The sequence below is a fragment of the Engystomops pustulosus genome, chromosome 1 (genome assembly GCF_040894005.1).
Source record: "Engystomops pustulosus chromosome 1, aEngPut4.maternal, whole genome shotgun sequence".
Taxonomy (NCBI): Eukaryota; Metazoa; Chordata; class Amphibia; order Anura; family Leptodactylidae; genus Engystomops; species Engystomops pustulosus.
The window spans coordinates 158,668,489-158,695,684 of record NC_092411.1 but is presented as its reverse complement, the minus strand read 5'-3'; the positions used below and the strand labels follow the sequence as shown (position 1 = coordinate 158,695,684).

Sequence of the window (27,196 nt, the reverse complement as noted above, 5' to 3'; positions counted from 1 at the left end):
TTCACCCATAAGGAAACATACAGTGAATCAAAAAATAAAATAGTTACTCCCTCACACACACAAAATGGGTTTTGCTGTGTCCACATCAACCTTGGCTAAGCAGATATTATGTTATTATACCTGTACGGTAAAAGGTACAAAAGACATTTAAGAAAAATATTTTTTTTTAATTGCCATTTTAGTGCTTCATACCTCCCCAAAAATGTAATAATAAGCAATCAAATAGTCTTATGTATCCAAAAATAGTACCGATCTAACTGGTAACTTATCTAAAGAAAGGGATAATAAATTTTCAGCATTATGCTATTTTCCCTAAAAATGTAGCCATTGGATAATACAACTCTTAACACAAAAATGAAGCCCACATATAATAGACAAATTATGAAAGGATTCTGGAACTTCACTATGGAAAAAACAAAAAAAATGCTGAATCCTGAAGGCCAAAATAGGTGTTAAAGTCACCAAGGATTGCACGGCATAATTATAAGCCAATACACCATTAGTTCATTGGGTAAGTAAAAACTTAAGTCTTTGGTTGGAATAATATTGCTGCTTCCATGTCCAGTGCATGTAGCTCAAGAAAATGTATGATGTTCTGAGTTGTATTGACATAAGAAATTAGAAAAAAAAATTGTTTTAAAATTTCCAAAGACTTAAAATATGTACATTATACAAGCAACTTTTTATGCACGAGGACTTCATATCCGTATATGGAATGTGCTGCAAAAATAAAAGTAGTGGATTAATTATTAGGAATTCTTATCACAAAAGCATATTAGCACAACAGCATATTTTTGAAAGTACAATTTCTCATTATACACTTTCCCCTTTTGCAAATAGCAGCAGCGTTTCATAACACCACAACACTATATCCAGGCATGAGACAATGAAAGTAAACAATCTTTACATTTTATGGTATTAAGTACACACAGTGCCCTTATTTATGTGCTAAAAATGAAAAAGCCAGGAATAAATAGATTGTAAAATTATTTTAGAAGGAATATGAAATTGTATGAAATTAACAGTTTCTCATGTTGTTCAGGAGGTAATTTTTTCCCATTCTAGTTTACAAAATTGTGTTGTTTTATCACAATATTTTTAATTACGGTAAGTTGATGTCTGGACTGTAGTGTCTGACTGGCCCTCCAGGGCACCAGAGGATCCTCTGTGGACCTAGACTTTAAATAACTGAGGCCCAAAGATGCAGCAGAAGACACACATTTTGAGTCTAGTAGGTTCAATTTCCTAGGAAGGATGGGCCCCCAGAATAATTTTATATAATGAGCCCAAGGAACCACAGTTTGACACTGCTGGACTTTGATTGAGTTATTGCAACACCTTGATTTTTTTTTTCTTTTTGCCAATTTGTTGCATATTTGCTGGTGCTATTGGTATCATTGTCCCCTGGCAGGAAACAATTTCACCTCTCACTTGACTCTAGAGTACTTTAGTATACAGAGGAGCCAGAGGTGTGGCAACTTCATCATACACCAGCGCTCGAGCACCTGCATATAATAACTGTCCCCGTGGTGTTTGTTGTAATATGTTATATTTTTCACAAATTTGGCACTTTGCATTATGGCCATACATCTCCACTGTGCTGTAATGTTCTCTTTAAAAAGAAGTCCCTTTTTTCCGTGCTATCCCTTCAAACAAGTCATTATTACTTTACTTGGCTACATTTTGAGGTCTGCAGAATCAGATGCCGTTCTTTTGCTATTTCACATTCTGATCTTAGTGTATTTGAAAGGATGTCCACTCTTAGTGGAATCTATCTAACTGTAGAGTGACGGGGGGAATTTGTAATTAATAAAGGCCACACCCCCTGAGTCCCACCAGTTACATTAAGAGGCAAAGGCCTCTGGATGTATCCTTCAGGTGGTGTGGCCCCAGGGCAAAACTACGCCAAGTCCAGCCTGGCATAGTTTTGCATAAAAACCTGCTAAGAAAAGGTTGCAAGTTTTTAAAAAGTACACAGAAACCGGGCGACTCTAAAAATTTGGGATCCCTGGTTCTCATTTTTTTAAATCTGATCTACGCAAAACACACCTGAGAGAGGAACTCAACCCGCCACCTTAACTTCCCCCTACAACACTTGTCTCAGGCTTGAGGGTAACTAATTTAGATAGATGACATTTGAGGAATCCTCCCCGCCTCCCCTTTGCCCCATTACTACCCCACGTATAACATCCCCCCTTTCCTCTGTCTTTTGTTAAGTGCGTAATCCTCGCTCACCCACCCCTCCCTTACTTAACCCAGAGCACCCAGGAGAGGCCGACTATGCCTCCCTTGGGCCCTCTTTCCCCCCTCTTTTTCCGTCATTATATTCCATTAAGTTTCATTATGCCACTGAATATGGTTATCCTTTTGTTTTTCCATTGTTACCGGTATTCATATTTAATGTTTTCTCCTACCTCACAGCATGCATATTCAGTAATTGCCACCCTGTTTTGCTTATTATCATACTATGCTTGTAACTATCATTGTCATATGTATGCAATATTGTTATTTGTTATTCAAATTATAAAATGAAAAAAATCAATAGAAAGATTAGAAAATCAACTAGAAATGCTTCAGTATCTTATGTGTAGCAAGGCCTTACAGTTTAGTACAGCATAGCATGTACAGTGTGAATTCTGATACCTGAGAAAGTCTGGTGCTCTCACAATCATATGTTGGAAATCTTCCAGTGATAGCTTGCCATCATTATCTACATCAGCTTCATCTATTACCTTCTCGCATACCAGGCACACTTCCTCTGGCGTTAACTCATTCCTGGTAAGCTTATTCAGTGTTTTCTCTAGGTCTGATTTACAGATGTAATCATCATTATTGAAATCTAATAAAAGCAATGGAAAAAAATTTATAATTGAACAGTTTCTAGCTATAATTTGATAATAATAACAATAATTGAGATGCAGGAAACAAAGCAGCTTTGCCACACCTATGGTAGGTCCTGAGGGCTGTAAGCCTGTATCTTAACTTAATACATTAAGGCTCCAAATGACCCTCTAGGGACACCTGGGCTCAGTACGGTGAACACAACAAGTTCTCACCGTTCCGAGCTGTAACCACAGAAGATAAAGCCTTCTCTATCTTTGGCCGTATCAACGGCCGTGCGGCTATTATTTTCTATGGAGAAAAGACTACATATGTCCGGCATACGTTCGTGTGCATGAGGGATTGTCATTGGAAGACTAATGCTATATCCATTACCCATAGGATAGATCTTAACACACTGATCAGTGGTTTTTCTACTGTTGAGGCCAATGTCACTTTTACAAAAATGACGGGGGATCCTATTCCTCTGAAATAAGTAGAGCAACCCTTTGACAGTCACACCTCCTATCAGTCCCAAATTTAGCGTGACAGTCCCAATTTACAGTGTCTGTCTCGCTGTCCCATCTGGCTGAAGGTATGTGATGGGACATCAGCTCTGAGGGTGCGTTCACACGTTAGCTTTTGCAGATGCAGTTTTTGGAGTGAACAAAAAAGGAGGAGTCACTCAATTATATGTCCTTACCTGTTATCATCCACACCTGCTTTTGACTTCAAAAACTGCTACTCTGGTTCTGCTGTATGTAGCAGAGCCAGCATATGAAGCTACATATAGAAGGAGCAGAGGAGCTGCTGCAGAGGAACATAAAAAGGTGAGTACGTGTGTTTATTATTTTACAGTGGAGGAACTGCTGTGGGTAGGGTGCACTATAAGAGGGGGTGCTGCTGGGGGGAAAATAAGAGGGAGAAATGCTGGGGTGGCATTATAAGAAGTGGAGCTGCTGGGGTGGGGGTAGAATAAGAGGGGGAGCTGCTAGAGTGGGAAAAATAAGAGGTTAGATCTGCTGAGGGGTGGGGAAATAATAGCACAATAGCATGGGGGATGGGCAGCTTGAGGGCACAATAACAGGAGGGTACAATAAAAGCTGCTGGGGGGGCAAAGTATCAGAGAGGCTACAATGTGATTGGGACACAATTTGATGGGGGATGGAGGCACTGAATGGAGAAGGAAATTATAATGTGTGGGGTGGAGTAAGGGGTAAGAGAATAAATGGAGCATCAACGTGCAAACATGTTGCCGTCTTCATTTGGAAAAACTTGACCTTATTACCTGTCTTGTAATAGGGGTAAACCTAGAGCTATTAACCACCTCATTAAAGGTCAGGTTATTATGATCAGTATGATATTTAAGGTGGTGTTATGCATTTAGGCACTTTAATATCTTTATTATGTTATACCTCTTGATTATGTTGTTCTCTTCCTGATGGTGTATTTGTGCATGTACTGGAGGTGCATTAATGGCCCCCACATAGTATAATAATAATGATACCAACCCCATACAGCCTAATGCAACTCAACAACATATAATGCCCATATTTAATTTTATTCTACCTTTACTTTTGATTCCCCACTTTTATGTATCTCCCCTTCACATAAATATAAAACCCAAGACTCCAAACCCCACTCCCTCCTTCTTCTCATATCTCTTTCTTCTATCTACCTCTTCTTTCCTTTGTGGCCTCTGTACTTCATCATCCATCATATTGTGGCCTCTTTCCTCCACCCTCCCTCATATTCTGGCCTCCTGTCCTACATCCCCTCATATTGTGGCTTCCTGCCCTCCATCCTCTCGCATATTACGGCCTCATGTCCTCCAACCCCCCTCATATTGTGGCTTTCTGTCCTCCATCCTCTGACCTCCACCCCCTCCTTTTCTATTGTGAACTTTGTCCTCCAACCTCCTTCACATTCTGGCCTTCTGGCTTCCTGTCCTCCATCCCCCACATATTGAGGCTTCCTGTCCTCCATCCTCCCTTATATTCTGGTCTCCTGTACTCCATCCTCCCGTATATTGTGGCTTCCTGTCCTCCGTCCTCCCTTATTTTGTGGCCTCCTATCCTCCATCCCTTACATATTTTGGCCTCATGTCCTCCATCCCCTTCATATTGTGGCTTCCTGTCCTCCATCCTCTCTAATATTGTCGTCTCCTGGCCTCCATCCTCCCTCATATTGTGGCCTCTGTCCTCCATCCTCCCTCTTATTGTGACCTTCTGGCCTCCTGTCCTGCATCCCCCTCATATTGTGACGTCCATCCTCCCTTACATTGTGGCCTCCTGTGTTCTATCCCTTGACTATTGTGACCTCATATCCTCCACCCCCTGCATATTTTGGTCTTGTGTTCTCCATCCCCCTGATATTGTAGTCTCCTGTTTCTCCATTCTCCTTTATATTGTGACCTCCTGTCCTCCATCCCTCTCATATTGTGGCTGCCTGTCCTCCATCCTCCCTTATATTGTGACATCCTGTCTTCCATCCCTTGAATATTGTGACCTCATATCCCCCACCCCCTGCATATTTTGGTCTCCTGTTCTCTATCCCCTTAGTATTGTGGTCTCCTGTTCCTCCATTCTCCCTCATATTCTGGCTTCTGTCCTCCATCCTCCCTTATTTTGTGGCCTCCTGTTTTCTAACCCCTGAATATTGTGGCCTCCTATCCTCCATCCCTTACCTATTTGACCTCATAGTTTGTAGAAGCAAAAGGTTTTGGAGTTATGTGCGGGTGCGCTATCTACCAGATTAGGAGATGAAGGGTATACAATAAATAGAAAGTATATGGAATGGGATAAATTATGTGTATTTTTAATTAGATGCAGCAGTAAAAGAAATCCAAATCACCATTGGATTTCCTTTACTGCTGCATCTAATTAAAAATACACATAATTTATCCCATTCCATATACTTTCTATTTATTGTATACCCTTCATCTCCTAATCTGGTAGATAGCGCACCCGCACATAACTCCAAAACCTTTTGCTTCTACAAACTATACAATATTACGGTTTCCTCTGGATACCGGTCTTTGGAGTAAGTGGGAGCTGCTCGAGATACCTATATTGGAGACCTGATTCTGAGTGGATAGTTAGTTTCCCTCCGTTCTTACTGCACTTTTACAAGTGCTCAACAGGTGAGCACATTTCATACTTACCTAATTTTACTTCCCCGACGTTATCACACGAGGCGCCGTCCTCCTTGTTGTCTGTTTTGTTCTCCCACTTTCTATTTGACCTCATGTCGCCCATCCCCTGCATATTGTGGCCTCCTCTGCTCCTTCCCCTCATATTGTGGCCTCCTATCCTCCACCCAACTCATATTGTGGCTTCCTGTCCTCCATCCTCCCTCATACTGTGGCCTCCTGTCCTCCATCCTCCTCATATTGTGGCCTCCTGTCCTTTATCCTCCCTCATATTCTGTCCTCCTGTTCTCCATCCCCCTGATATTGTGGTCTTCTGTCCTTTATCCTCCCTCATATTCTGTCCTCTGTCCTCCATCCTCCCTCATATTCTAACCTCCTGTCATCCATCCTCCCTTATATTGTAGCCTCCTGTGTTCTATCCCTTGAATATTGTGACCTCATAACCTCCACCCTCTGCATATTTTGGACTCCTGTTCTTCATCCCCTTAATATTGTGGCCTCCTGTTCCTCCGCCCTACTCGTATTGTGCCTTCCTGTCCTCCATCCTCCCTCAAATTCTGGCCTCCTGTCCTACATCCTACCCCCTGCACACAAAGTGGATGTGGTCAATGGCGGACTTGACTTGAAGTGTTAGCAGGTTGCAGCATAATTTTACGCTAGGCAGAGCCATAGAATTTCAGACCAGCAAAGCAGTCCCACCAAATAAATAAGGAGGCCAGAGGCGGTGCCAAAGGACGCGGCTTTCATCATAAACTGGGGCTCATGCTAGTATATATCTAATATATATCCGCACTATTGTCGGAATACCCGGCGATTTACATGTTGCGCCGCATTTAGAAAAGGTTTCTCGTACACACAACCGGATTTTGGCGCAGCGGTGCCGGCTTTCATGCGACACAAAATGATAAGTAAATGTGCCCAAATAACAAATTTTTATGGAGTAGTCATTTTACAAATCAATGTATATTAGAATTTCTTACAGAGGGCCCCTCATAATAATAAAGGGCCCTGTGCCCGACCCCTTTCTTCCTTCTCTCTTCCATTTCTTTGCTTCCTTCTGTACAGACACAGGAATAACATGCCTATCTGCATTCTTTGGGAAAGAGTGCATGCAGGGTTCTATCTCATGCCAAATTGTTGACCCTGACGGTTGCCGTGTCCCTCCATGCAGGATGGAGGCTGCACCATTGTGCCACCTACGTCCTGAGCTCAAGAACTAAGGCAGCTTTCAGAAATCCATTATCAATGTCTTACAGATGCAGGCTGCACCATTGTGTCACCTACGTCCTCAGCTCAAGAACTGAGGCAGCTTTCAGAAATCCATTATTAATGTCTTACAGATGCAGGCTGCACCATTGTTTCACGTACGCCCTGAGCTCAAGAACTAAGGAAGTTTTCAGAAATCTGGTATCAATGCCATGATTAAGAATGGCTAACCCGTTCGAAACGCGTCGGCGAGATTACCTGCTATGGATTTTAAATATGTGCCTAAACAAAGAATAAGAGTTGTTCCTGACCTGGCTGGATATTGGAATTTTTTCTTCAATTTATACCAGACACACAGAGGGGCGATCTGCGCCATACTAGGTCACTTGTTTTTTTGCTGGAAGGTGTTGTTATAGCAAAGTCCAGATTCCTGTTTAAGAGTGAAAGCATTGGGGACGCTATTGGTTTTAGCCAAAAGCCAAACATCCCACTACTTGTAACAAAAATCCAAAATAATAAGTGTGTTGACACAAAATGTGGAGCAATACGATATAATATAAGTCACCATCATGCATGCATACATAATAATAACTCACCATATATTTTAAAAGCATAATAAGCTTTAAGATCACGTGGAGCCATTTCACTGAGCACAGAAAACATGTCCAAAAAATCATCCAAAGTCATGTTTCCATCCCCATCCTCAGAGAAGACTTCAGCTATCCTTTGGCGGAAGGGATTATCCTGAAATAGATTTATTTTTTTATCTCAACACGTTGTGTAATATATACAATATGATATATAAAGCTCAGTCGTTAAGTGGGTTTCATTCATTTGATTATGTTTTTATCAGACAACAGGTACATATTTATTAACTTAATTTTTTAATGCTGTCAACAATTCTACAGATTTATGGCTAATGGCTACTGTGTGGGGGTAATATGACTGGTGGCTTTTGTATGCAGAGGAATATAACTGATGGTTACATTGGTTATCTCCTGGTTACATTGGTTATCTCCTGTTACTATACTAGTTACTGTGGGGGCATCTGAGAGAATAATAGCATCGAGTTTGTGTTATGAAAATGCTACACTTTCTTGTGCTGCGGCATTTGCAGATATGAACTGTAGCTGGAAGAAGCTAACATGGCGGCCAGGTAGAAGAAGGAAATGAAAGAGAATCCTTTGAGCAAAGATGTAATTTGTGGGTCACCAGATTTACAGTAAGTTCTGGTATTACCCATGAGCTCACAATTTGTGCAGTATCTCCCCTGCTCTGTGACTCTCTGTTATCTTACCCTGTGATGGAGACATGGTAAATGGAAGCCTCTCCACTTACCACCATTTTCCATAGATTCGCAGACAAAGTCACGGACAAAAAAAATATGCAGCAGCTGACATTATTTTTACAGGTCTTAATAATGTATGCATGATGGAAGAATAGCTTCTGTGTCTGGAAGTACGGTATATATTGAAAATGAGGGTAAAAGGCTTATATTAATAGAAGAAAATAACTCAAGACTGGTGTGTGTGGGATGGGGGGGGGGGGTCCTATAATATTTATGCAGTCTGGAACCATGATAGTCTTAACCCAACACTAAATACTAGATAATGACTCTTGTATGCTCATTTTCACATGACTTTGGGAGCAATTTTTAAAAGTTAGACAGGTAAGATTTTATATAAAAGAAAGAATTCTAGAAAGGACATTTGATATTCCACATGGGGGGAGTAGGAGTTTAATGGGGTAAAATATGGCCAGGCCTCTTAGACAATAAAGTAAGATAAGTCATCAAATAGGAAACCCTAACACTATTGGAATAGCAACAGGGGGGTCATATAAGCGCTTTAATTTTTATAGCCTTCTAATGCCAATTTGACTGAAAAACTGTATTAAAACTAAGGGAGGGTAGCTTTTACAGTTCTACTAGGACAAAGGAAAATCATTTGGTCTATCTAGTTGGTCAACATTGAAGTAACTTTTTAGTTAATTCAGGATTGCCATACTAATGTTCCTGTGGTGGCAGTGTGTCCCTGAAAAAATAAAAATAAAAAAAAGAGAAATTGAGACCCTGGATCCCAAATTCACTATACTGTAAAAATCACTCTGGCATAACCAGAAGATTAACTCTTCTATGGTATAAAAACCTCAATAGACACTTTATTTTAGGTTTAGAAGATATTAAAGTCAACAATGTTGTTTAGTTTCCAAGTCTGGGAGGTGAATCAGAGTGCAGTTAAGATCAAAATGCGTAACCGAGAGGAACTTGAAAAAGAACTTAGGTCTTTGCTGTGTATTATGTTAGGCATCAATTATCTTCCAAGTCCTGCCAATTAGCACATTATGAATTATGAATGAAGAAATGGATTAGAGTGACACATGGCAACCTTTACAGTTATGCCTTCTTTTACGCTTTACCTTGAGCTCTGGCATGCTACCTATGAGCTCATAAGGAATCTTCACATCTGGTTTATTTGTGTAGTCATCTGGAACTAGTTGTGGTGCTAGGTCTCTATATCTGTGGAAAAGCCTAAAAAATAAAATTATTTTGGATATTAAAAAATTACAATTAGAATAAAAGCTTTTTTTTTAAATTTAGCCTGAAAAATACGTTTGAAACCAACTTTTTATTATTCAATAAGCAATTACAGTACAAGAAATTTTGGAAAGTCTTTAAAAATCAGCGAAAAGTAACTTTTCTCTTCCTTTCGCTCATAACGCCATCCTTGATCGGCTTTTCACATTCAAATATATGCTCAATTTTATCTTGCTATCAAGGATAGAAGGTTGCTGCGGTATAAGATTATGTGAAATATTTTTTGCTCCATCAAAAGTGAAGCGGCATATATTAAATACAATAATTGAGAAAGAAAGGGGACCAAAAAGTAAAGATACAGACTGTATAGCTGTTAAAAAAGGGCCTGGGAAACAGTAGGCTTCCATATAAATCAAATTGGTAATTCTCCTGACTGTAGGCATTGTAGTATCTTCAGAGAAGTAATGTTGGTGCTAGGGTCCCGGGATATATATCATCCAATATAAATAAAGGTAAACCTCCTCATTCACTTATTTTAAGATGCAGTGAACTGCAATTTGTGTGTAAATGCAATTCATCAATTGTACAATCATACATCTATGAAGGTTATTTAGTCCATAAAACAATAGAATGTACAGGCTTTTCCCCTCAAGGACATTAAATCTCAGATCATTTAATGTGACATCAACCCTTTCTTGTTTGAACTTGTTGGAAATGTGTCTTTTCTTAACTATGTCACTACCATATATACTTGAGTATAAGCCGAACTAAATATAAGCCGAGGCCCCTCATTTTACCACCAAAAACTGGGAAAAACTATTGACTCAAATATAAGCCAAGGGTGGGAAATGCATTGGTCACAGCCCCCCAAGTATATAGCCAGCAAGCCCCCAGTAGTATATAGCCATCCAGCTCCCAGTAGTATATAGCCAGCCTGCCCCCAGTAGTATACAGCCAGCCAGCCCCCTGTAGTATACAGCCAGCCAGCCCCTGTAGTATACAGCCAGCCAGCTCCCTGTAGTATACAGCCAGCCTGGCCCCTGTAGTATACAGCCAGCCTGGCCCCTGTAGTATACAGCCAGCCTGGCCCCTGTAGTATACAGCCAGCCTAGCCCCTGTAGTATATAGACAGCTCCCTATAGTATACAGCCTGCCAGCCCCCAGTAGTATACAGCCAGCCCACCCAGCACTTAAAAAAAATAAACTTATATACTCACCCTCTGGTGGGCCCGATGCTCAGCGCGGCTCCCTGATGTTGGCACATCTCCTCTTCTGTCTTCCCCGCGTCTCCTCTTCTTTCTTCTGTCTTCTGTAACAGCCGGAAGAGACGCAGCCATGTGCTCTGCCGGCTGGTGCATACAATGATGCGGCCGCTGATGACGTCATAGTATGCGCCAGCCGGCAGATAACTTGTCCGCGTCTCTACCGGCTGTTACAGAAGACCGAAGAAAGAACAACAAAGTACCCCTGTACAAACTATTTAAATGTCGGCACCACAAAGTCTTGAGATTGGGTTCTCCACTTCAGGACACTCTTACTGTTTGGTAATGATAGACCATTTAGACAGACGAAATATGCAGTAGCTGTACCCACTGTACCTTGTAACTGTAACTGTACCTTGATCCAAATGCTGAGGATAGGCAGAAAGCACAGTGGCCAGAGTATTTACCTGAGCTGATGTGGGCCTATAACAACAGAATGAACAGCACCAGTAGTTACTCTCCACACACGCTGAAGTTTGGGAGAGCAGGTCAGGAGATTGGGGATCTCCACATGCCAGATCCAAAGCAGCCACTGCCAAGGAGTACTGCCTGTGCACAAGAGCATCATTGTTGGCTTAGAGCAGTACAAAGGGTTGTGGGAGAACGCCTGAGACCAGGGCTGGTACAAGATGTTTTGATGGCCTATGCAGACAACTAAAATTCCGCCCCTGTTGGCTTGGTCCATCCTGGTCTTGTGCTTGGCTATGCTTCTCCATCAGGTAGAGAACTTCATGGAAACTTCTCCTGGCCATGACTTATTGCTGAAGACAGGGCTGGCTCCTGGTTTGAGTAGTTCCCTGGGCGACCAAGTCTCACTGTCCTGGTAATTAGTCATACAGAAAGACAACACTACACCCCTTCCACAGACCCTGACTAGAAAATTTTGTGTCCTCCTAAAATGTAATATATTTTAATGACCTGATGCCTCATATATAAAAACAGTAAAGTAAAGAAACTTGTTACTTAAAAGCTAAAAATATTACATGGTGACCATACTAAAACCAAGATTACTGCATATACAGAGAATCAGAACAAAGGTTACTATGTAGATATGATAACAGAACCAAGATTACTACATATACTGGACCTGATTCAAGTTTACTAAATAGATACAGGGCTAGAACTGTTCTAAATAGATATGTTAACAGAACCAAGCCTACTACATAGAAACAGCAAAGAACCCCAGCTTACTACATAGATGGAGGACCAGAATCCATATTACTACACAGATACATTATTAGGTACATTACGAGGAATCAGATTGAGCCATTACACTGCACCAAATTTTCAACGAGATGCGGCATGATAACTACAATGATGTAATATAACTACAATGATGTAATATAAGACATGTATTTACCCCTCATGTATTTACCTTAGGAGAAGATAACAGATATGAGTGTGTGTGTGTGATGCTGAGCAGGGAGAGATCAACTCCATGTTCTGCCTGCCTTTATGGGTGGAATCCTGACTGCGTCTGCGTATATATCATATACAGAGAATACACTGTGACTCCTCAATATATTATATATATATTACTATATACTTCCCCTTTATTAATTCATATTTAACACCAGCAAATCCTAATTTTTTTAGTCAGCAGGACACTCACAGTATATATGTAGCCCTGCACACGCCCAGTATATAGGTAGCCCAAGTCACTCAGCACATGCCCCATCAGTATATAGGTAGCTCCCACACATGGTACTCAGTATATAGGTAGCCCTCACACGTGCCCCATCAGCATATAAGTAACTCCACATGTACCACATCGGTATATAGATAGCCCCTACATGTTCCCTATTAGTATATAGGCAGCCCCCACACGTGCCCCATCAGTATATCGGTAGCATACACATGCCCCAGCAGTATATGGGTAGCCCGAACACATGTCCCAGAAGTATATAGGTAACTTCCACACATACCCCTACACATGTCCCATCAGTTTAAATGTTGCCCCACACATGTCCCAGCAATATATAGGTAGCCCCCACACATGCTCAGCAGTATATAGGTAGTCCCCACACATGTCCAAGTAATATATAGGTATTCCCCAAGTATGTCCAAGCAGAGAAAAGGTAGTCCCCAAGTATATCCAATCAGAGAATAGGTAGTCCCCAAGTATGTCCAAGCAGAAAATAGGTAGCCCCCAAACATGTCCCAGCAGTATATATGTAGTACAGCCAAAAAAAAAAATAAAATAAAGAATATTCACTACAGCCAGCTCCTTTGTGCGTCCAAGATCTTCTGCTCCAGGTGCTGACTACGTTGCTTAGGCAGACGATGCCTGCATCACAGAGATGAAGCTTAAAGGGGTATTCTCGTCTGGGCACTCACATTCTGTTCCATTAATCTGCCATATATAAACATTTCTTCAATTAGATGTTATTAAAAAAATGTTCTCGTGTGAAGATAATTTCTCATAAATGTAGTAATATGGTCCCTTAGAAACAAGATTGTGTCCCCGGATACGGCCACCTCTGCTGGAGGGATTGCACAAAGAAACAAAAAAGTTCTTGTATATGAAATGTCCGGGAGGTAATGCCATCCTGTGGTAATGAACGCTGCAGCCAGGTGATCAGGCAGGACTCAATAGCGCGTGTCTGGCCAGTGCTGCCAAAATGTGATGTGGTCGTATCCGCGGAAGCCATCTCGTTTCTAAGGGACAAGATGACTACATTTATGAGAAATTATCTTCACACAGGAACATTTTTTTTAATAACATCCAATTGAAGAAATGTTTATATATGACAGATAAATGAAACTGAATGTGAATGACCAGATGAGAATACCCCTTTAAGCAATGGCATCGGTACTGTGGTCGGACAATAGGTGTAGGCAGCTGTAGTATTGCTGCCTCCGTCCAGTGATGAGCAATCTCTGATCACTATTGAGGGCTAGGACAGTGCCCACTGAGAGGGAGGCGAAGGTAGTGCCCAAGGAGATCACCTACCCTCGTCTACCCCTCTTCTTGGACCTGCCTGAGACAAGTAGTGCACCTCAACCCAGGACCATTGCAGCGGTGATCCAGTCATAGTCAGGGCCAAGAGCTCCAATGGAAAATTTAATGGGCAGAAGGAGGCTGTGTCAGACCCTGATATCCCAGTGTTAGAGGTAGAGTCAGCAAGGAACAAGCAACACGTTAAGATGTTGTAACTATGAGGAACTCATGGCCAATGGGGAAACGCAGAGTTCAAGGGAAACCTCCTTAGATGATCAAGAATGGTGACTTGTCCCTCCATGAGGGGTTTTCCGCCTAGGGAGTCTGCGTAGGGCAACCAGGGCCAACATTGGTGTAGCCCCACAGTGATATGCGCAGAACAAGTTTGTATGAGGAAGGTTTTTAGGGATGTCAACCTCTAGTAGGGTGGCATGTAAGATAGTGAAACAGACTCCATTTTGTGTATGCACCTGTTTCTGTAAATAAATAATAAGTAATGCATTTATTTTATCGACTGACATTTTGTTATTTGGCCACAAGGGGACACTGTTTATCAAAAGGGATGCAAAGGCAAAGACTGAAGCTTCCTGAAATGATGTGGTCATCCTGTTCTTCAGAGGTGGAGCTCCAGGCAGAAGGAGTGTTTGGCAGCCATGGTAGAAGTTTTTACAGAGACCTGCTGACTACTGAGTGTTCCTGTGTTATCCATGTGTGAGAGCATTACCCATAGCTCCCAACCGTCCCAGATTTAGCAGGACAGTCTTGGTTTTTGGGCACTGTCCCTCTGTCCTGGGCAGCAAGAGAATGCCGTGTACTGTCCCCTCTCCTGGTCTCTGGCCCAAAATACTAGAGGTCCATGGCCAAAATTAGAAGGTGGAACCAGCTCCTGCTGCCTCCTATCTGTTTAAAGAAAATACTATATGTACCTTGCCAAAGTTCCCACACAATCCTGCTTCCTCCTCTCACTGGGGCTCCCCGATGATAAGGAGAAGGGGCAGAGCTATCCAAGGAGAGTAGATCCTCATCATCTCAGAGCCCCAGGGAGAGGAGGAAGCGGGACTTCTGGGGAACGATGGAAAGGTAAGTAATATATATTTTTTTTTAATAACCAGGAGGGAAGAGAGCCCACAATAAGTGAGGATGGAGGAAAAGAGGCTTCAAGCAGGAGGAGTGTGTGGCAGCCATCGTAGGAGTGTTTTGCAGAGACCTGGAAGGAGAAAGACTGCTGACTTTGTGTTCCTGTGTCATCCATGTGTGAGAGCATTACCCATAGCTCCCAACTGTCCCGGATTCGGCAGGACAGTCTTGTTTTTTTTTTGTTGCTGTCCCGGGCAGTAGGAGAATGTCTTGTGCTGCCTCTGCTTCTGATCTCTGCCCCGAACCACTAGAGGTGCAGGGCCGAGACCAGGAGGTGCGACCAGCTCCTGATGCCTCCTCTCTGTTTAAAGAACAAAACTTTATTTACCTTACCAGGGTCGGCTCCATGTTTCAATAGGCCCCTGGGTGACAGAGTCTCAGTAGGCCCTTTTGCAGTGAACTCATGTGGCAGAATTAAAAATTAAGCAACTTGCTGGAGAACAGGGGGCCAAAGGAGGCTGGAGGACCGGAAGCTGGTTTACAGGAAGCTACAGGAGGAGGCTGGAGGAGGCTAGATTACAGGAGGCTATAGGTGAGGAGGCTGGAGGACAGGAGGCCACAATATGCAGAAGCATGGAGGATAGGTCGAAATTATTCTATGCTTGCGGGTGGGGAAAGGGGACTTGTTTTAGAAAAACCACTGACATCCGCCGTGAATATGTGGAGTCAGCCAGCCGTCATTGATCTTGAGGCTAGTGTGGGGTGGACTCTCCGTGACCCAGGTGATTGGTGTGACTCACGTCACCATGGTGAGGAAAATAGACACAGTCTACTTAAAGGGGTATTCTCATCTGGGCATTCACATTCAATTCCATTAATCTGCTATAAATAAACATTTCTTCAATTAGATGTTATTAAAAAAAATGTTCCCGTGTGAAGATAATTTCTCATAAATGTAGTCTTGTGCTCATTTAGAAACAAGACATGTGTCCCTGGATTCAGCCACCTCTGCTGGAGGGATTGCACAAAGAAAAAAAAAGGTTTTTGTATTTAAAATGTCCAGGAGTTTCTGCAGGTCCCACAGCCGTCCTGTGCTAATGAGCGCTGAATGCAGGTGGTCAGACAGGGGTCAATAGTGCATGTCTGGCCACCAGACAAAATTATCTTCACACAGGAACATTTTTTTTAATAACATCCAATTGAAGAAATGTTTACATATGGAAAATGAATTAAATTAAATGTAGATGCCCAGATGGGAATACTCCTTTAAGTCTACTTAAGCAAAGTTACAATAAAGCTGTAGAACTCCACTATGCAGATGCGTATTTCCTTAACACCTGGGTCACATCTTCAGTACTTGCTTCTTTTGTGGAAAGGCTAGTTTGATCCTTATCTCCAGCCAACCCTGGTTTGATAGGAATAATGATAGTATGTCAAACAAAATTAGGGCACTAAGTAAGTTACCTAATAGTATAAGGACAATACACGATACTTATTTTAGAAAAATTAGAGGATGTGGATAAGTGGCTTGGATATTTCTCCGGGGACAACTATTCCTACTCGTGGCACCACAAAATTTTAGAAAACATGCATAATTCAAGGCTCATTGAGGCCATTAGGGGCCACTGTGTTTAAAGTGAAAATCCATTTGGCCTCACATTGCAAGATGCGTCTATTCCAATTTCCATCCCTATTGGGTCGTGGGACAGCCGGAATAGAATCTTATTAACCCCTTCACGCTCCGTGACGGATATATCCGCCATGGAGCTGTGAAGGTTGTATGAAGAAGGCTCACGGGCTGAGCCTTCTTCATACAGAGATGGGCTTTGCTGCATATCGCAGCAAAGACCCATCGCTATCACCCGCGGTCGGTGCTTGCACCGATCGCGGGTGTTAACCTTTTCTTTGCCACCGGCAAAGTCGCCGGCGGCACTTTAAATTTGGCGGCACATGGGCGCCGCCATCTTACCTCCGATCGCCGCTCCCCCGAACGTCATCGGGGGGCGGCGATCGGTTGCCATGGTAGCCTCGGGTCTTCATTTGACCCGAGGATACATGGCTTCTGCACATGCATTACAATGAGCCTGTGGCTCATTGTAATGTATAGTGAGCAGAAATACCATATACTGCGATACAGTAGTATTGCAGTATATGGCAGGAGCGATCAGACCATCTAGGGTTAATGTACCCTAGAGGGTCTAAGAAATAGTGGGGAAAAAAAGAAAAAAAAAGTTAAAAAAATGTAAAAAAATAATAAAATATTAAAAGTTCAAATCACCCCCCTTTCCCTAGAACTGATATAAAATATAATAAATAGTAAAAATCACAGACACATTAGGTATCGCCGCGTCCCAAAATGCCCGATCTATCAAAATATAAAAACGATTATTGACGGCAGTGACCTCCGGAACGGCAAATGGCGCCCAAATGTCCAAAACGCGACTTTTACACCTTTTTAGATGACATAAAAAATGTAATAAAAAATGATCAAAATGTCGCACAGTCCTCAAAATGGTAGCAATGAGAACGTCGGCTCATTTTGCAAAAAATGACCCCTCACACAGCTCCATGCGCCAAAGTATGAAAAAGTTATTGGCGTCAGAAGATGGCAAAAAAATTTTTTTCTTTTTTGTACACATTCGTTTAATTTTTGAAAATGTATTAAAACGCAATAAAACCTGTATAAATTTGGTATCACCGCGATCGTACCGAACCAAAGAATAAAGTAGAGGTGTTATTTGGAGCGCAGAGTGAAAGTCGTAAGTAAGTTTTTTTCAATTTTTCCACATTTGGAATTTTTTTGCAGCTTCCCACTACATGGCATGGAATAATAAATAACATCATGGGAAAGTAAAATTTGGTACGCACAAAATAAGCCCTCACACAGCTCTATACACGCGAGCGAGAAATTTGCGAAAATACCCTGCGTCCTTAAGGGGTTAATATTGCCATTGTGTACAATATTAACATGCCTGGCTAAAGGGGTATCTCTATTTTTCTGATGTCCTCCAGGTGAGTTCCCACATGACGTGTAAGTTCACATATCGTCTTCCCAACATAGTCAATTTTGCTATGGCAGATCGCTCTATAGATCCACCGCCTCAGTTTTGCAGTTTTACTAATCACTCCACTTCATATTTTGAAGGTCTTTAGCCTGCCTCACAAAGGTTTTAGAGTCTGAGCAGTTCTGTCTTAGACACAGATTCTGGATGGGAACTTTTCAATTTCAGCAATGAATAAGTCACAGTGGTTTTAAGGAAGACCTCAGTTATGAGGATACCTCCAACTCCTTTTGTAATGGATATCTAGAAAAGGGAGAGAAATATCAGATAGTTCATATGTGAAACTTAATCCTTTTGGGTTTTTATTCAGAGATCGTACAAACTCCATAAGGGATGTCTGGGAGCCCTGCCAAATTACCAGGACATCATGTATGCCAAATTAACATCAGAAAATACTATGGTTTCTTCCCACCAGTCCAGGGGTAGGTTGGCATAGGTTGCTGCACATGGCCAATCCATCCCCGTGCCCCTGAGCTGGTGGTAAAATTTTCCATTACAGAGCAAGTAATTTCTGGTGAGACAGAACTCTAGAGCCTTCAGGATAAAGGTATAATGTTTGACCTGCTGGCACTTCTTAAGTATCTTAATTAGTATGAAACTGTCCTGAAGCCAGTCTCCTGCGGAATTGAGGAGAATTAGGCCTCCAAGTCCACACACCCCAAGATTGAGTGACCCTTGAGAATGACTATCAAGTTTTTTGGAAAGGTTTAGTGTGTCTCTGGTGTATGAAGGCAACAAATGGTCTAAGGATAAACACCCAGATTTTGGATGAGGTTTCTTGTCCCTGACACGATGGGGCAGCCCTTCAGAACTTTTGGTAAGCTGTAGATGGTTGCCACTAGCAGATTGGCAGGAAGGAGAAATTTGTATTCCACCTTATCTATGACTCGCTCTCGCCTAGCCTCCTCAAGTTCGCTTCACGTTAGTTCACTAGAATAACCATCCGTGGGGTTATTAGGCAGTATTTTATAGGCCATAGGTCTTTTAATGGGTTAAGACATAGCTCCGTGTACTGGATTGTGTTCAGTATAGCTATTTTACTTCCTTTATCAGATGGTTTTATAGTGATTTCATCAGTCTCATGTGATTTGGAAGTGGGTATATTGTCGCAGATACCTTATAACTCTGCTGAGAAATGCATCCATATGGGAGACATCCATACTTGGGAGGCGTATACATTTTAATCTACAGTCTGTAAAAGGGCCTTTTCCCGTGATGTTGGGTCATTTTCATTTTCCAAGCTCATAAGTACTCTAATGTCAGCGAGGATATTGTCCGAAACCCCATGCTTTCAAAACAGAGATCTCACTGCAGGTTAGAGACCGAGTGGATAAGTTGATTATTTGAGTGGTATCTGTAGAGGTTCGTGTTATATTAGTTATTTGGGTTGTGTCTTTTGCTGTGTCAGTGGAGTACTCCAAACCTTCAGGTGATAGGGATTCCCTAAAAAATCCCTGCTTAGGCTACACAGACTTTGTTTACCCCTCTGGTCTCCTCTTCTTCTGGATCTATTTATTTGACGTTTATTAGCAGAGTCAAAGTTATCCATCTCAGTGGAGGATATTTCGGTTTCAACTTAACGTCTTCCCTGTGTAAAGCCAATAATAGGCATCTGGCCAGCTGCCTTCCCTAATAAATTCCAGCCCCTTCCTATGTCCCCTGCCGGATCTTTGTACCTAGAGCTCTAGAGAAACCTGTGTTTATGCCTCGTGCTGTTTCTGAGAATTTCCGTTGTGACCCCGGTCCCATTTCTGACTTTGCTCCTTTGCTGCCTGCCCTTACCTGTTGCTACGTCTCCGACTCCGATCCTGTGCTGCCCATCCTGACCTCCTGCCTGTCCCCGACTACAAGATTGCCTGCCGTTCCTGTACCTCGACCTGTACGGACAAGTCACGTCTGTGGAACGACCCGGTGGTACCACGCCGCAGCAAGTCCAATTTGCTTTGCGGCGGGCTCTGGTGAAAACCGGTGCCACTTAGAGATTGTGGATCCTCTGAACCACTGCGGACGATGACACAAGCCACTACCTGGGACCGGAGTCTGAGTCTGACCTAATTTTCTTTCACTTTGCTAGTGTAAAGGACTGATCATCCAATAATTTCAAAAATACATTATAGCAGGATGTAAGAAACTAAAACATCACATTTATTAATAACTATTAAAACCTTAAAAAGATTGCATCTTCCATATCAACAGAACATCTTAATTGTAGACAAATCCACCACCACAATAGCTATGTTATGATGTTAATTTTTATTTTTGTATTAATTTTCTTTCACTTTGCTAGTGTAAAGGACTGATCATCCAATAATTTCAAAAATACATTTTAGCAGGATGTAAGAAACTAAAACATCACATTTATTAATAACTATTAAAACCTTAAAAAGATTGCATCTTCCATATCAACAGAACATCTTAATTGTAGACAAATCCACCACCACAATAGCTATGTTATGATGTTATGCAGAAAATAGTGAGACTCAAATCAAGAAAACAGAGAAATGGGTATTTTTAACAAAAATTATTTTTTCAATTAAAGGTGACACCTAATTTCTTGCAGTTTTCTAATATTGGTACCTTTGTAGGTTTGGTGTCGCAGGAGATAAAGAAGGTCAAGTTGTTTAAGAAATATAATTATTGTAACCTAACTGGAGGGAAGCAAAGGACATTTGAGTTAAGGAGTAGTTAGGATATACTTTATATACTCGAGTATAAGCCGACCCAAGTATAAGCCGAGGCCCCTAATTTTTACCACAAAAACCTGACAAAACCTATATTTTTTTTACTCAAGTATAAGCCGAGTTTGGGGTTTCAGCAAATTTTTTGTGCTAAAAACTAGGCTTATACTCGAGTATATATGGAAATCTCTGAAAAAAAGGAATAATATTGCCTTGAAGAATCTAACTATATTGATATTGCCAAGTGTATCCTTGAAGATGAGGACAAAATTGAAATATTTGTTTTTGATTGCAAAAAGTGAAAACTTATTTTAGTATAATGATTATGGGTTACCGTATATATTCGGCTTATACTGGAGTTAAAAAAAATAAGAAAGTTAATAACTCAACTTTCCGGCAGCGCCAAACAAGCCTTCTCTTGCATGCTTCCGGCAACGGCAGGTCAGTGCGACGTCACACGCTTTGACATCAGCCGCCGCTGCTGCAATAGTATTTATCAACATGGGGAGAGAAAAAGAACTGGACCGCACATCCACTTTTTTCTCTCCCCATGTTGCAATAGTCTTTATTGTGTGTATCGGCAGCCCGCACACACTCTGATGTCAGCAGCAGACTAATGGAAGAGAAGACCTGTATACTGGGGGCAAACTGAGGCTGTATACTGGGGGTCAAACTGGAACTGTATACTGGGGGCACCAAGATGCATAATTGACTGCTGATTGACTGCATGTGCATGTGTAATCTGAATCCTCTCCTTTTTCTATCATGAGCCCTAGAGTTGAAATAAGAGATATTAATGTATGTTTATAGCATGGATCCAGCAGGGTGGCCACCCATTAATCTAAAACCCTGGTCTTTCCTCTTGCTGCCATAAAAAATACAATGGGAAAAACATTGCTCTGCAAAAAATGTTTTTTTAAGTAGTTTTCAACTTTGTTTATTACTTTGTTTTTCAAAAAAGTTTGTATTTTTTTTCCTTTATTTTCCCATAAAAGTTTAGTTGATTCAGGGAGTTTCTCTAGTGGCTGGGAGGAAATTTCTCTCTTCTTTGGGTGGTGTGTGGTCTTTTGCCTAAGCAGATGAGTTTAAGCATGACCTGATGCATTTCCCCATGGCTGTACTAAAACTGATGGTGCCGGTCTATGCTGACTGGATGAGGAGGCAGGAGAAGAGGAAGCGATGTAGGAGAGGGAAGCAGAAGGAAACAGAGGCAAGGAGTGATGTTCTGCAATCTTTGGTGGTGGAAGTATATGGAAAGCTTTGTTCCTATGCCCTGTGCTGTTATTGGGATTTCCTGTTGTGACCCTGGTTCCATTACTGAATTCGATCCCATATTGCCTGTCTTGACCTTCTGCTACGTCCCCGACTCCAATCCCGTGACTACGATTCTGCTCAACGTCTCTGTACCTCGCCTTAGCCACCACCGTGGACAAAGTCGCACCTTTGGAATGACCTGCTGCTACTACTCCACAACCAACCCGCTTTGCGGTGGGCTCTGGTGAAAACCAGGCACCACTTAGACTCCGGTCCCAGGTGTTCGCTTACATGATAGCCCGCGTGTTCCAGTGGGTACACTACCCCTGGAACCTGACAGGAGGTAAAAAGATGTAATGCTCATGAGTACTTGTCAACATATCAGTTGGGACTTGCATCTTGCGACAGCATAAGGATCTCTCCAAAAATCTTTTTATACCTAGGCCTGTGACCTGCACAAGGGGGCATCCTCTACGCCTATAGCAAAGGCAGTTCTACCATCGTCATAGACAGGGATTCTTTACTGTAAAAGTGAGACTCTGGAACTCTCTGGTGCAGGAGGCTGTTATGGGGGACTCTCCAAAAAGGCCTGGATGCCTTTTAGGAGAGCAAAAATATCACGGTTATGGGGAAAGGTTGGACTTGATGGACTTGCACCTATTTCCAACCTTATATACCAGTGGTGGCAAACTTATGGCACAGGTGCCAGGGGTGGCACTCGGAGCCCTTTCTGTGGGCACCCAGATAGGACTCAAGGCTTCCTCCTGCAGTCCAAGATGGCCCAGGACGCGCAGCACTCAGTGCTATTTTAAAGTGACACCTACTTGGCTGCCGGGACTACAGGAGGAGGGAGAAAGTGTAGACAGAGATGGGTTATCGTTGGAGCTCCTGCTTTGGGTCCCCTGATTCTTCATCTTCAAGGGACCCTGGGGGGAAGCTACAATCCAAATGTCTCCCGCTTTCTATTGTATTGGTGTCCTCAGGATACAGCAGAGGTGAATAGGTTACTGCTTAAATAGTCATGTTGTCACTTTGCAACATAAAAGTGGCTTTTGGTTGTAGTTTGGGCACACTGTATCTAAAAGGTTCGCCATTACTGTTATATACTATGATACTTATGATGTCCCATAGTGGGACAAATAAAAAAGTTGAAAAAAAGTTTCAAAGAAATATTTAAAAATAAATTAATAAATCAATTAAAACGCCCTCAAAGCCACTATACATATAAAATTTACATATAATATAAAACAAAACCATTATTGAACCCATATGATGAACCCATGCAAGCTCTCAACAAGCTGTATAGACCAAACAATAAAAGTGTTATTTAAATTGGTTGGAAAATGGAGATGCAAAAATATAGATTTTCCCCCACATTAGGTTTCATTCTACAAAAAAAATATGGTATCAATGTAATCCTACTGACCCATAGAATAAAGATGACCTGTAACTTAGGGTAAACGATCTCCAAAAAACAATTTCAAAAATCAATTACAGAACTGTAATTGTACTTCCACTGCCTCATCCCCCACAAAAAACAGTGATTACATTTTCATCTATAGGGCTTAGCTACCCCAATATAGTATCACTGAAAAAGGCATCTCATCCCAAAAAAAATAAGCCCTCACAAGGCGCCAAAAATAAATATTTTATAGCTCACAAAAGTGGGTTAATAAATAAACTAATCCTGTAGTTGTCTCTTTTTGAGATAAATAAATCTAGTTGTTTTAATCTTTTATCATAACTGAGACTCTCCATACCCCTTATCATTTTTGTGGCTCTTCCTTTTGCCCTCTCCTGCTCCAGGGCATCGTTTTTATGGACTGGTGCCAAGAACGCGACGGCATATTCCAGGTGGGGCCAAACCAATGCCTTGTACAGTGGTAATATTACATCCCTATCCCGAGAGTCCATAGCTCTGCTGTACAAATGCCTTGAACACCTCGCTAATTTTCTGTTTTTTCATTCTGTTAGTGTTAATGTTGCTAGAACACCGACTGCTGACTAAGACTGTGGCTTGAATAGACTTTGGTAATCCTTGAATAGACTTTTGTAATCCTTTGGTTTATGATTTTGCCACACACAGTCCTGTTATTGACTTGGCTTGCTGACACATAGGCAGTCAAAGAAACTCATATCTGGACACTTGTAAAATGTACTTTAATTAATCAAAAATGAAATTGTGAGTTTTGTTCAAAATAGTGGTGGGACACAATTTTTTTTTTTTTTAAGAGTACAAATTATGATTTATAAGTGTCCAAATATGGGTATCTTTAGCTACCTCTGATATTTTACTTGGATAAAATGGTTATCTCTTAACAGCAATGTAATGGTGAAGTCTGATTTTTTTTTCCACAGGCACAGGAGTACTAGAAACACTATAAATACAATCAAAATCTAATCTAATTTGCTGCTGAACTACAATCTCCAAGTCCAAATAAAGGCATAAATATTCCCTACTATAGGGCGGCAACAATAAAATATTTTAAAGAAAACAAATTAAAGAGGTTTTTCAGGAATATGTGGTCGAGGTAACAAAACAAAAAGAAATCCAGACACCCGATTCCAGTGTGGTGACCATCCTTTGGTTTTACCGGTTAGGCAGGAAGTGCAGAGGGTCACTTGTTCTACATCACAAGTGACTTCTCCAAATACTGATAAGCCCAGTGATTGCATGGATTTCCTTCTAATACGATGATAAACTACTGTTACATAATGGCTGTAAGGAATAGCACAAAAAAAAACATTGTTACCAGCTTTATTTCTTCTTTTATGTTAACACTTGCCCACTTACCTATTAAAAAAACCAACAATGTCATATGCAAATATGTTGAACAATAATGCAAGGACTTCTGTCTGCCAGCTGGAATTCAGAGACAATACTACATTAACTGTTAATGTAACAGCGTTAAAGTCCATGTCCATGGTATCTGGCAAGCATACCGTGTGCAGGAGGCCTGAGAAGTGACAGGGAGGTGTCACTTCAGATGCCCATATCTTTGGCTCTGTTGGAGATATAGGCAGTTAAAGGAAAAAGGTGGGAAAAAGAGAGTATATAGAATATACTTAAGTCCTAGCATCCGGGCACATGTTGGTTTGGATGCTGGGGGCGACCCTAGTCGTGTGAACAGCCCAAGGCCCATGGGGGACTTAATCCGTCACTGCTCATCACAGGCAAGAAGTGACTCCTCTCAGCTCATTTCCATATGGCTTTGGAAGTAAACTGGGATTTTAACATAAAAGAGGCAATTCTAGAAAGGATATGCAATACCCTACTGGAGGGTACAGGTTCCTTTAAATTGACTGATTTGCAGCCGGTCATTGGCAATAAAAGGATTTGAATATGCCATTAAAATACAATCTGACAAAAGTGTAAACAAGATACTTAAGATCTTACTATGGACTAGATTTATTTTTTCTTTAGAAGATATCTATTGCAAACTACAGGCATACTTTATGGTATGAATATTCAGAATTTAGTGACCATATAGTTTCACTCTATCAATAATTAAATTCACAAACTTACCTCAATATTTCCTTCCTTGTAAAGAAAGTACAGTCCTGAAAATAAATATTGTATAGTAACTTATAGTTCACAAATTACCATAAATATACTAAGGATAAGTATATACTGCATTTTTTGCCACAGCATCCCATAAAAGAATATGGCATATGTGAAACCCAGGTACATAATTAATAATATTGGATCTTATGAGGCCAATGCAAAGTAGAAATTGAAGGGTCACTCCAGGAAAAAATATTTTTTTTTTTACTCTGGACAAAGTAATGGGATTATGCATGACCCTTTAGTTTCATTAACCAAAATGGTGCTGCTACAGAGATCTTCAGACCACTGCTGAAGCTTGTACTGCCATTTCAACAGCCCAGTACTGTGCTGAGCCACCTTACTCAGCATCATATAATTTAACAATAGGGAGGTTCTCTTGTAGGACACTAACTACTGCTAGACATCCCTGGCGATGACCTGATTTTCTTAAAGTCTAAAATGCCTGATCCCCCTTCCCCCCAAAAAACTGGTTACCAGATATCTTCATAAACATAAGGTGATTACTCTGTCTTTCTGCAATTGGTGGGTGCAAACAACATAATTCTAATGAGTACAGAATGTCTTAATTTTCATTTTAGTGGAATATGGTACATAGTTTATGATTTATCCTTTCCAAGAACTGTGCAAAAGGAAAAGGGAAAATATATTGCAGATGAAAAGGGATTTAGACCTGTGGATAGGGTTCTTTACAGAACGTTGAAATGCCTAACTCTGAGATGAAGAAATTGCAAAAACTATGGCAGCATTTAAATGAGGGCTAGGATCGGTGTCTGTCCTATAAGGGTTTTGCCCACCCCTGGATCAAAACTGTGGGGTTGTAGGTCAGATGAATAGATTTGCATCTTTTTTTAACCTTTGTAAATATGGCTATTTTTCTACTCACTAATTGTGCAAATAAGCACGTTTGTAAAGTGCAGAATGCAACATTGTGGATACAATTCTGTATTTTACAAGTTACGAGTGAATTGCAAAATAGAAATAAGTGAAAAAATATATAATTTACAAAGAGTACAAACTGCAGGACACAGACTACTGATACTTCTCAATGCACCTAGTCTTTTACACATTGCAAGAACTTCAGACAATATAAATTCAAACCATATTCGGATCACTGTAAAAATAGTTCATACAGTCTAAAGTAATTAATTGGCATAAGGTACAAAATATCCAAATGGTGTATACATTATTACATTCAACAGTTCCTAGAGCGATACATCATATGACGTGACTGTAGTTTACAACTTACTTGATATGTGTCAAGCTGTTCAGGAGTAAAAATAGTTTGTTTGTTGCCCATGGTTGTAGTTGTCTTCTGCTTCAAGTCTCCCTGACATCCTTTTGTTTCTGAGCTTTTATACTGACTCTGAATATTGCGATATTAAACGCTACAGGAAGATCAGGGTCAAGCACAGGGGAGGATCACATATCACCGCCCCATTCTTCCCGAATTTCGGATTCATAATAGAAGCATTTCATCAAATCTTTGATCTGAATAAAGAAGTCTGGCACATACGGCTTCCATCCAGCATCATTCATGAGCATATAAATACGCTGCTATAATTACACCACTTGTTTCATGTCCAACATATACTCAAATTACACCATTTAGTATGTCTACTGCTAAAGAAGTCATTTGTTTTC

At 41.2% G+C, this 27,196-nt stretch overlaps 1 protein-coding gene across 1 annotated transcript; it reads right to left on the bottom strand.

Annotated features, from left to right (window-relative positions):
* On the bottom strand, positions 1-26,980 carry CIB3 (calcium and integrin binding family member 3). The gene is made up of 6 exons (XM_072112933.1): positions 26,802-26,980; positions 25,514-25,548; positions 9,596-9,707; positions 7,774-7,921; positions 2,644-2,839; positions 1-720 (listed from the first exon to the last, which is right to left on the bottom strand). The coding sequence occupies exons 1-6, from the start codon at positions 26,850-26,852 to the stop codon at positions 699-701; spliced, it is 564 nt and encodes a 187-aa protein (XP_071969034.1). The 5' UTR covers positions 26,853-26,980; the 3' UTR covers positions 1-698.
* Between the last annotated feature and the right edge of the window lie 216 nt (positions 26,981-27,196).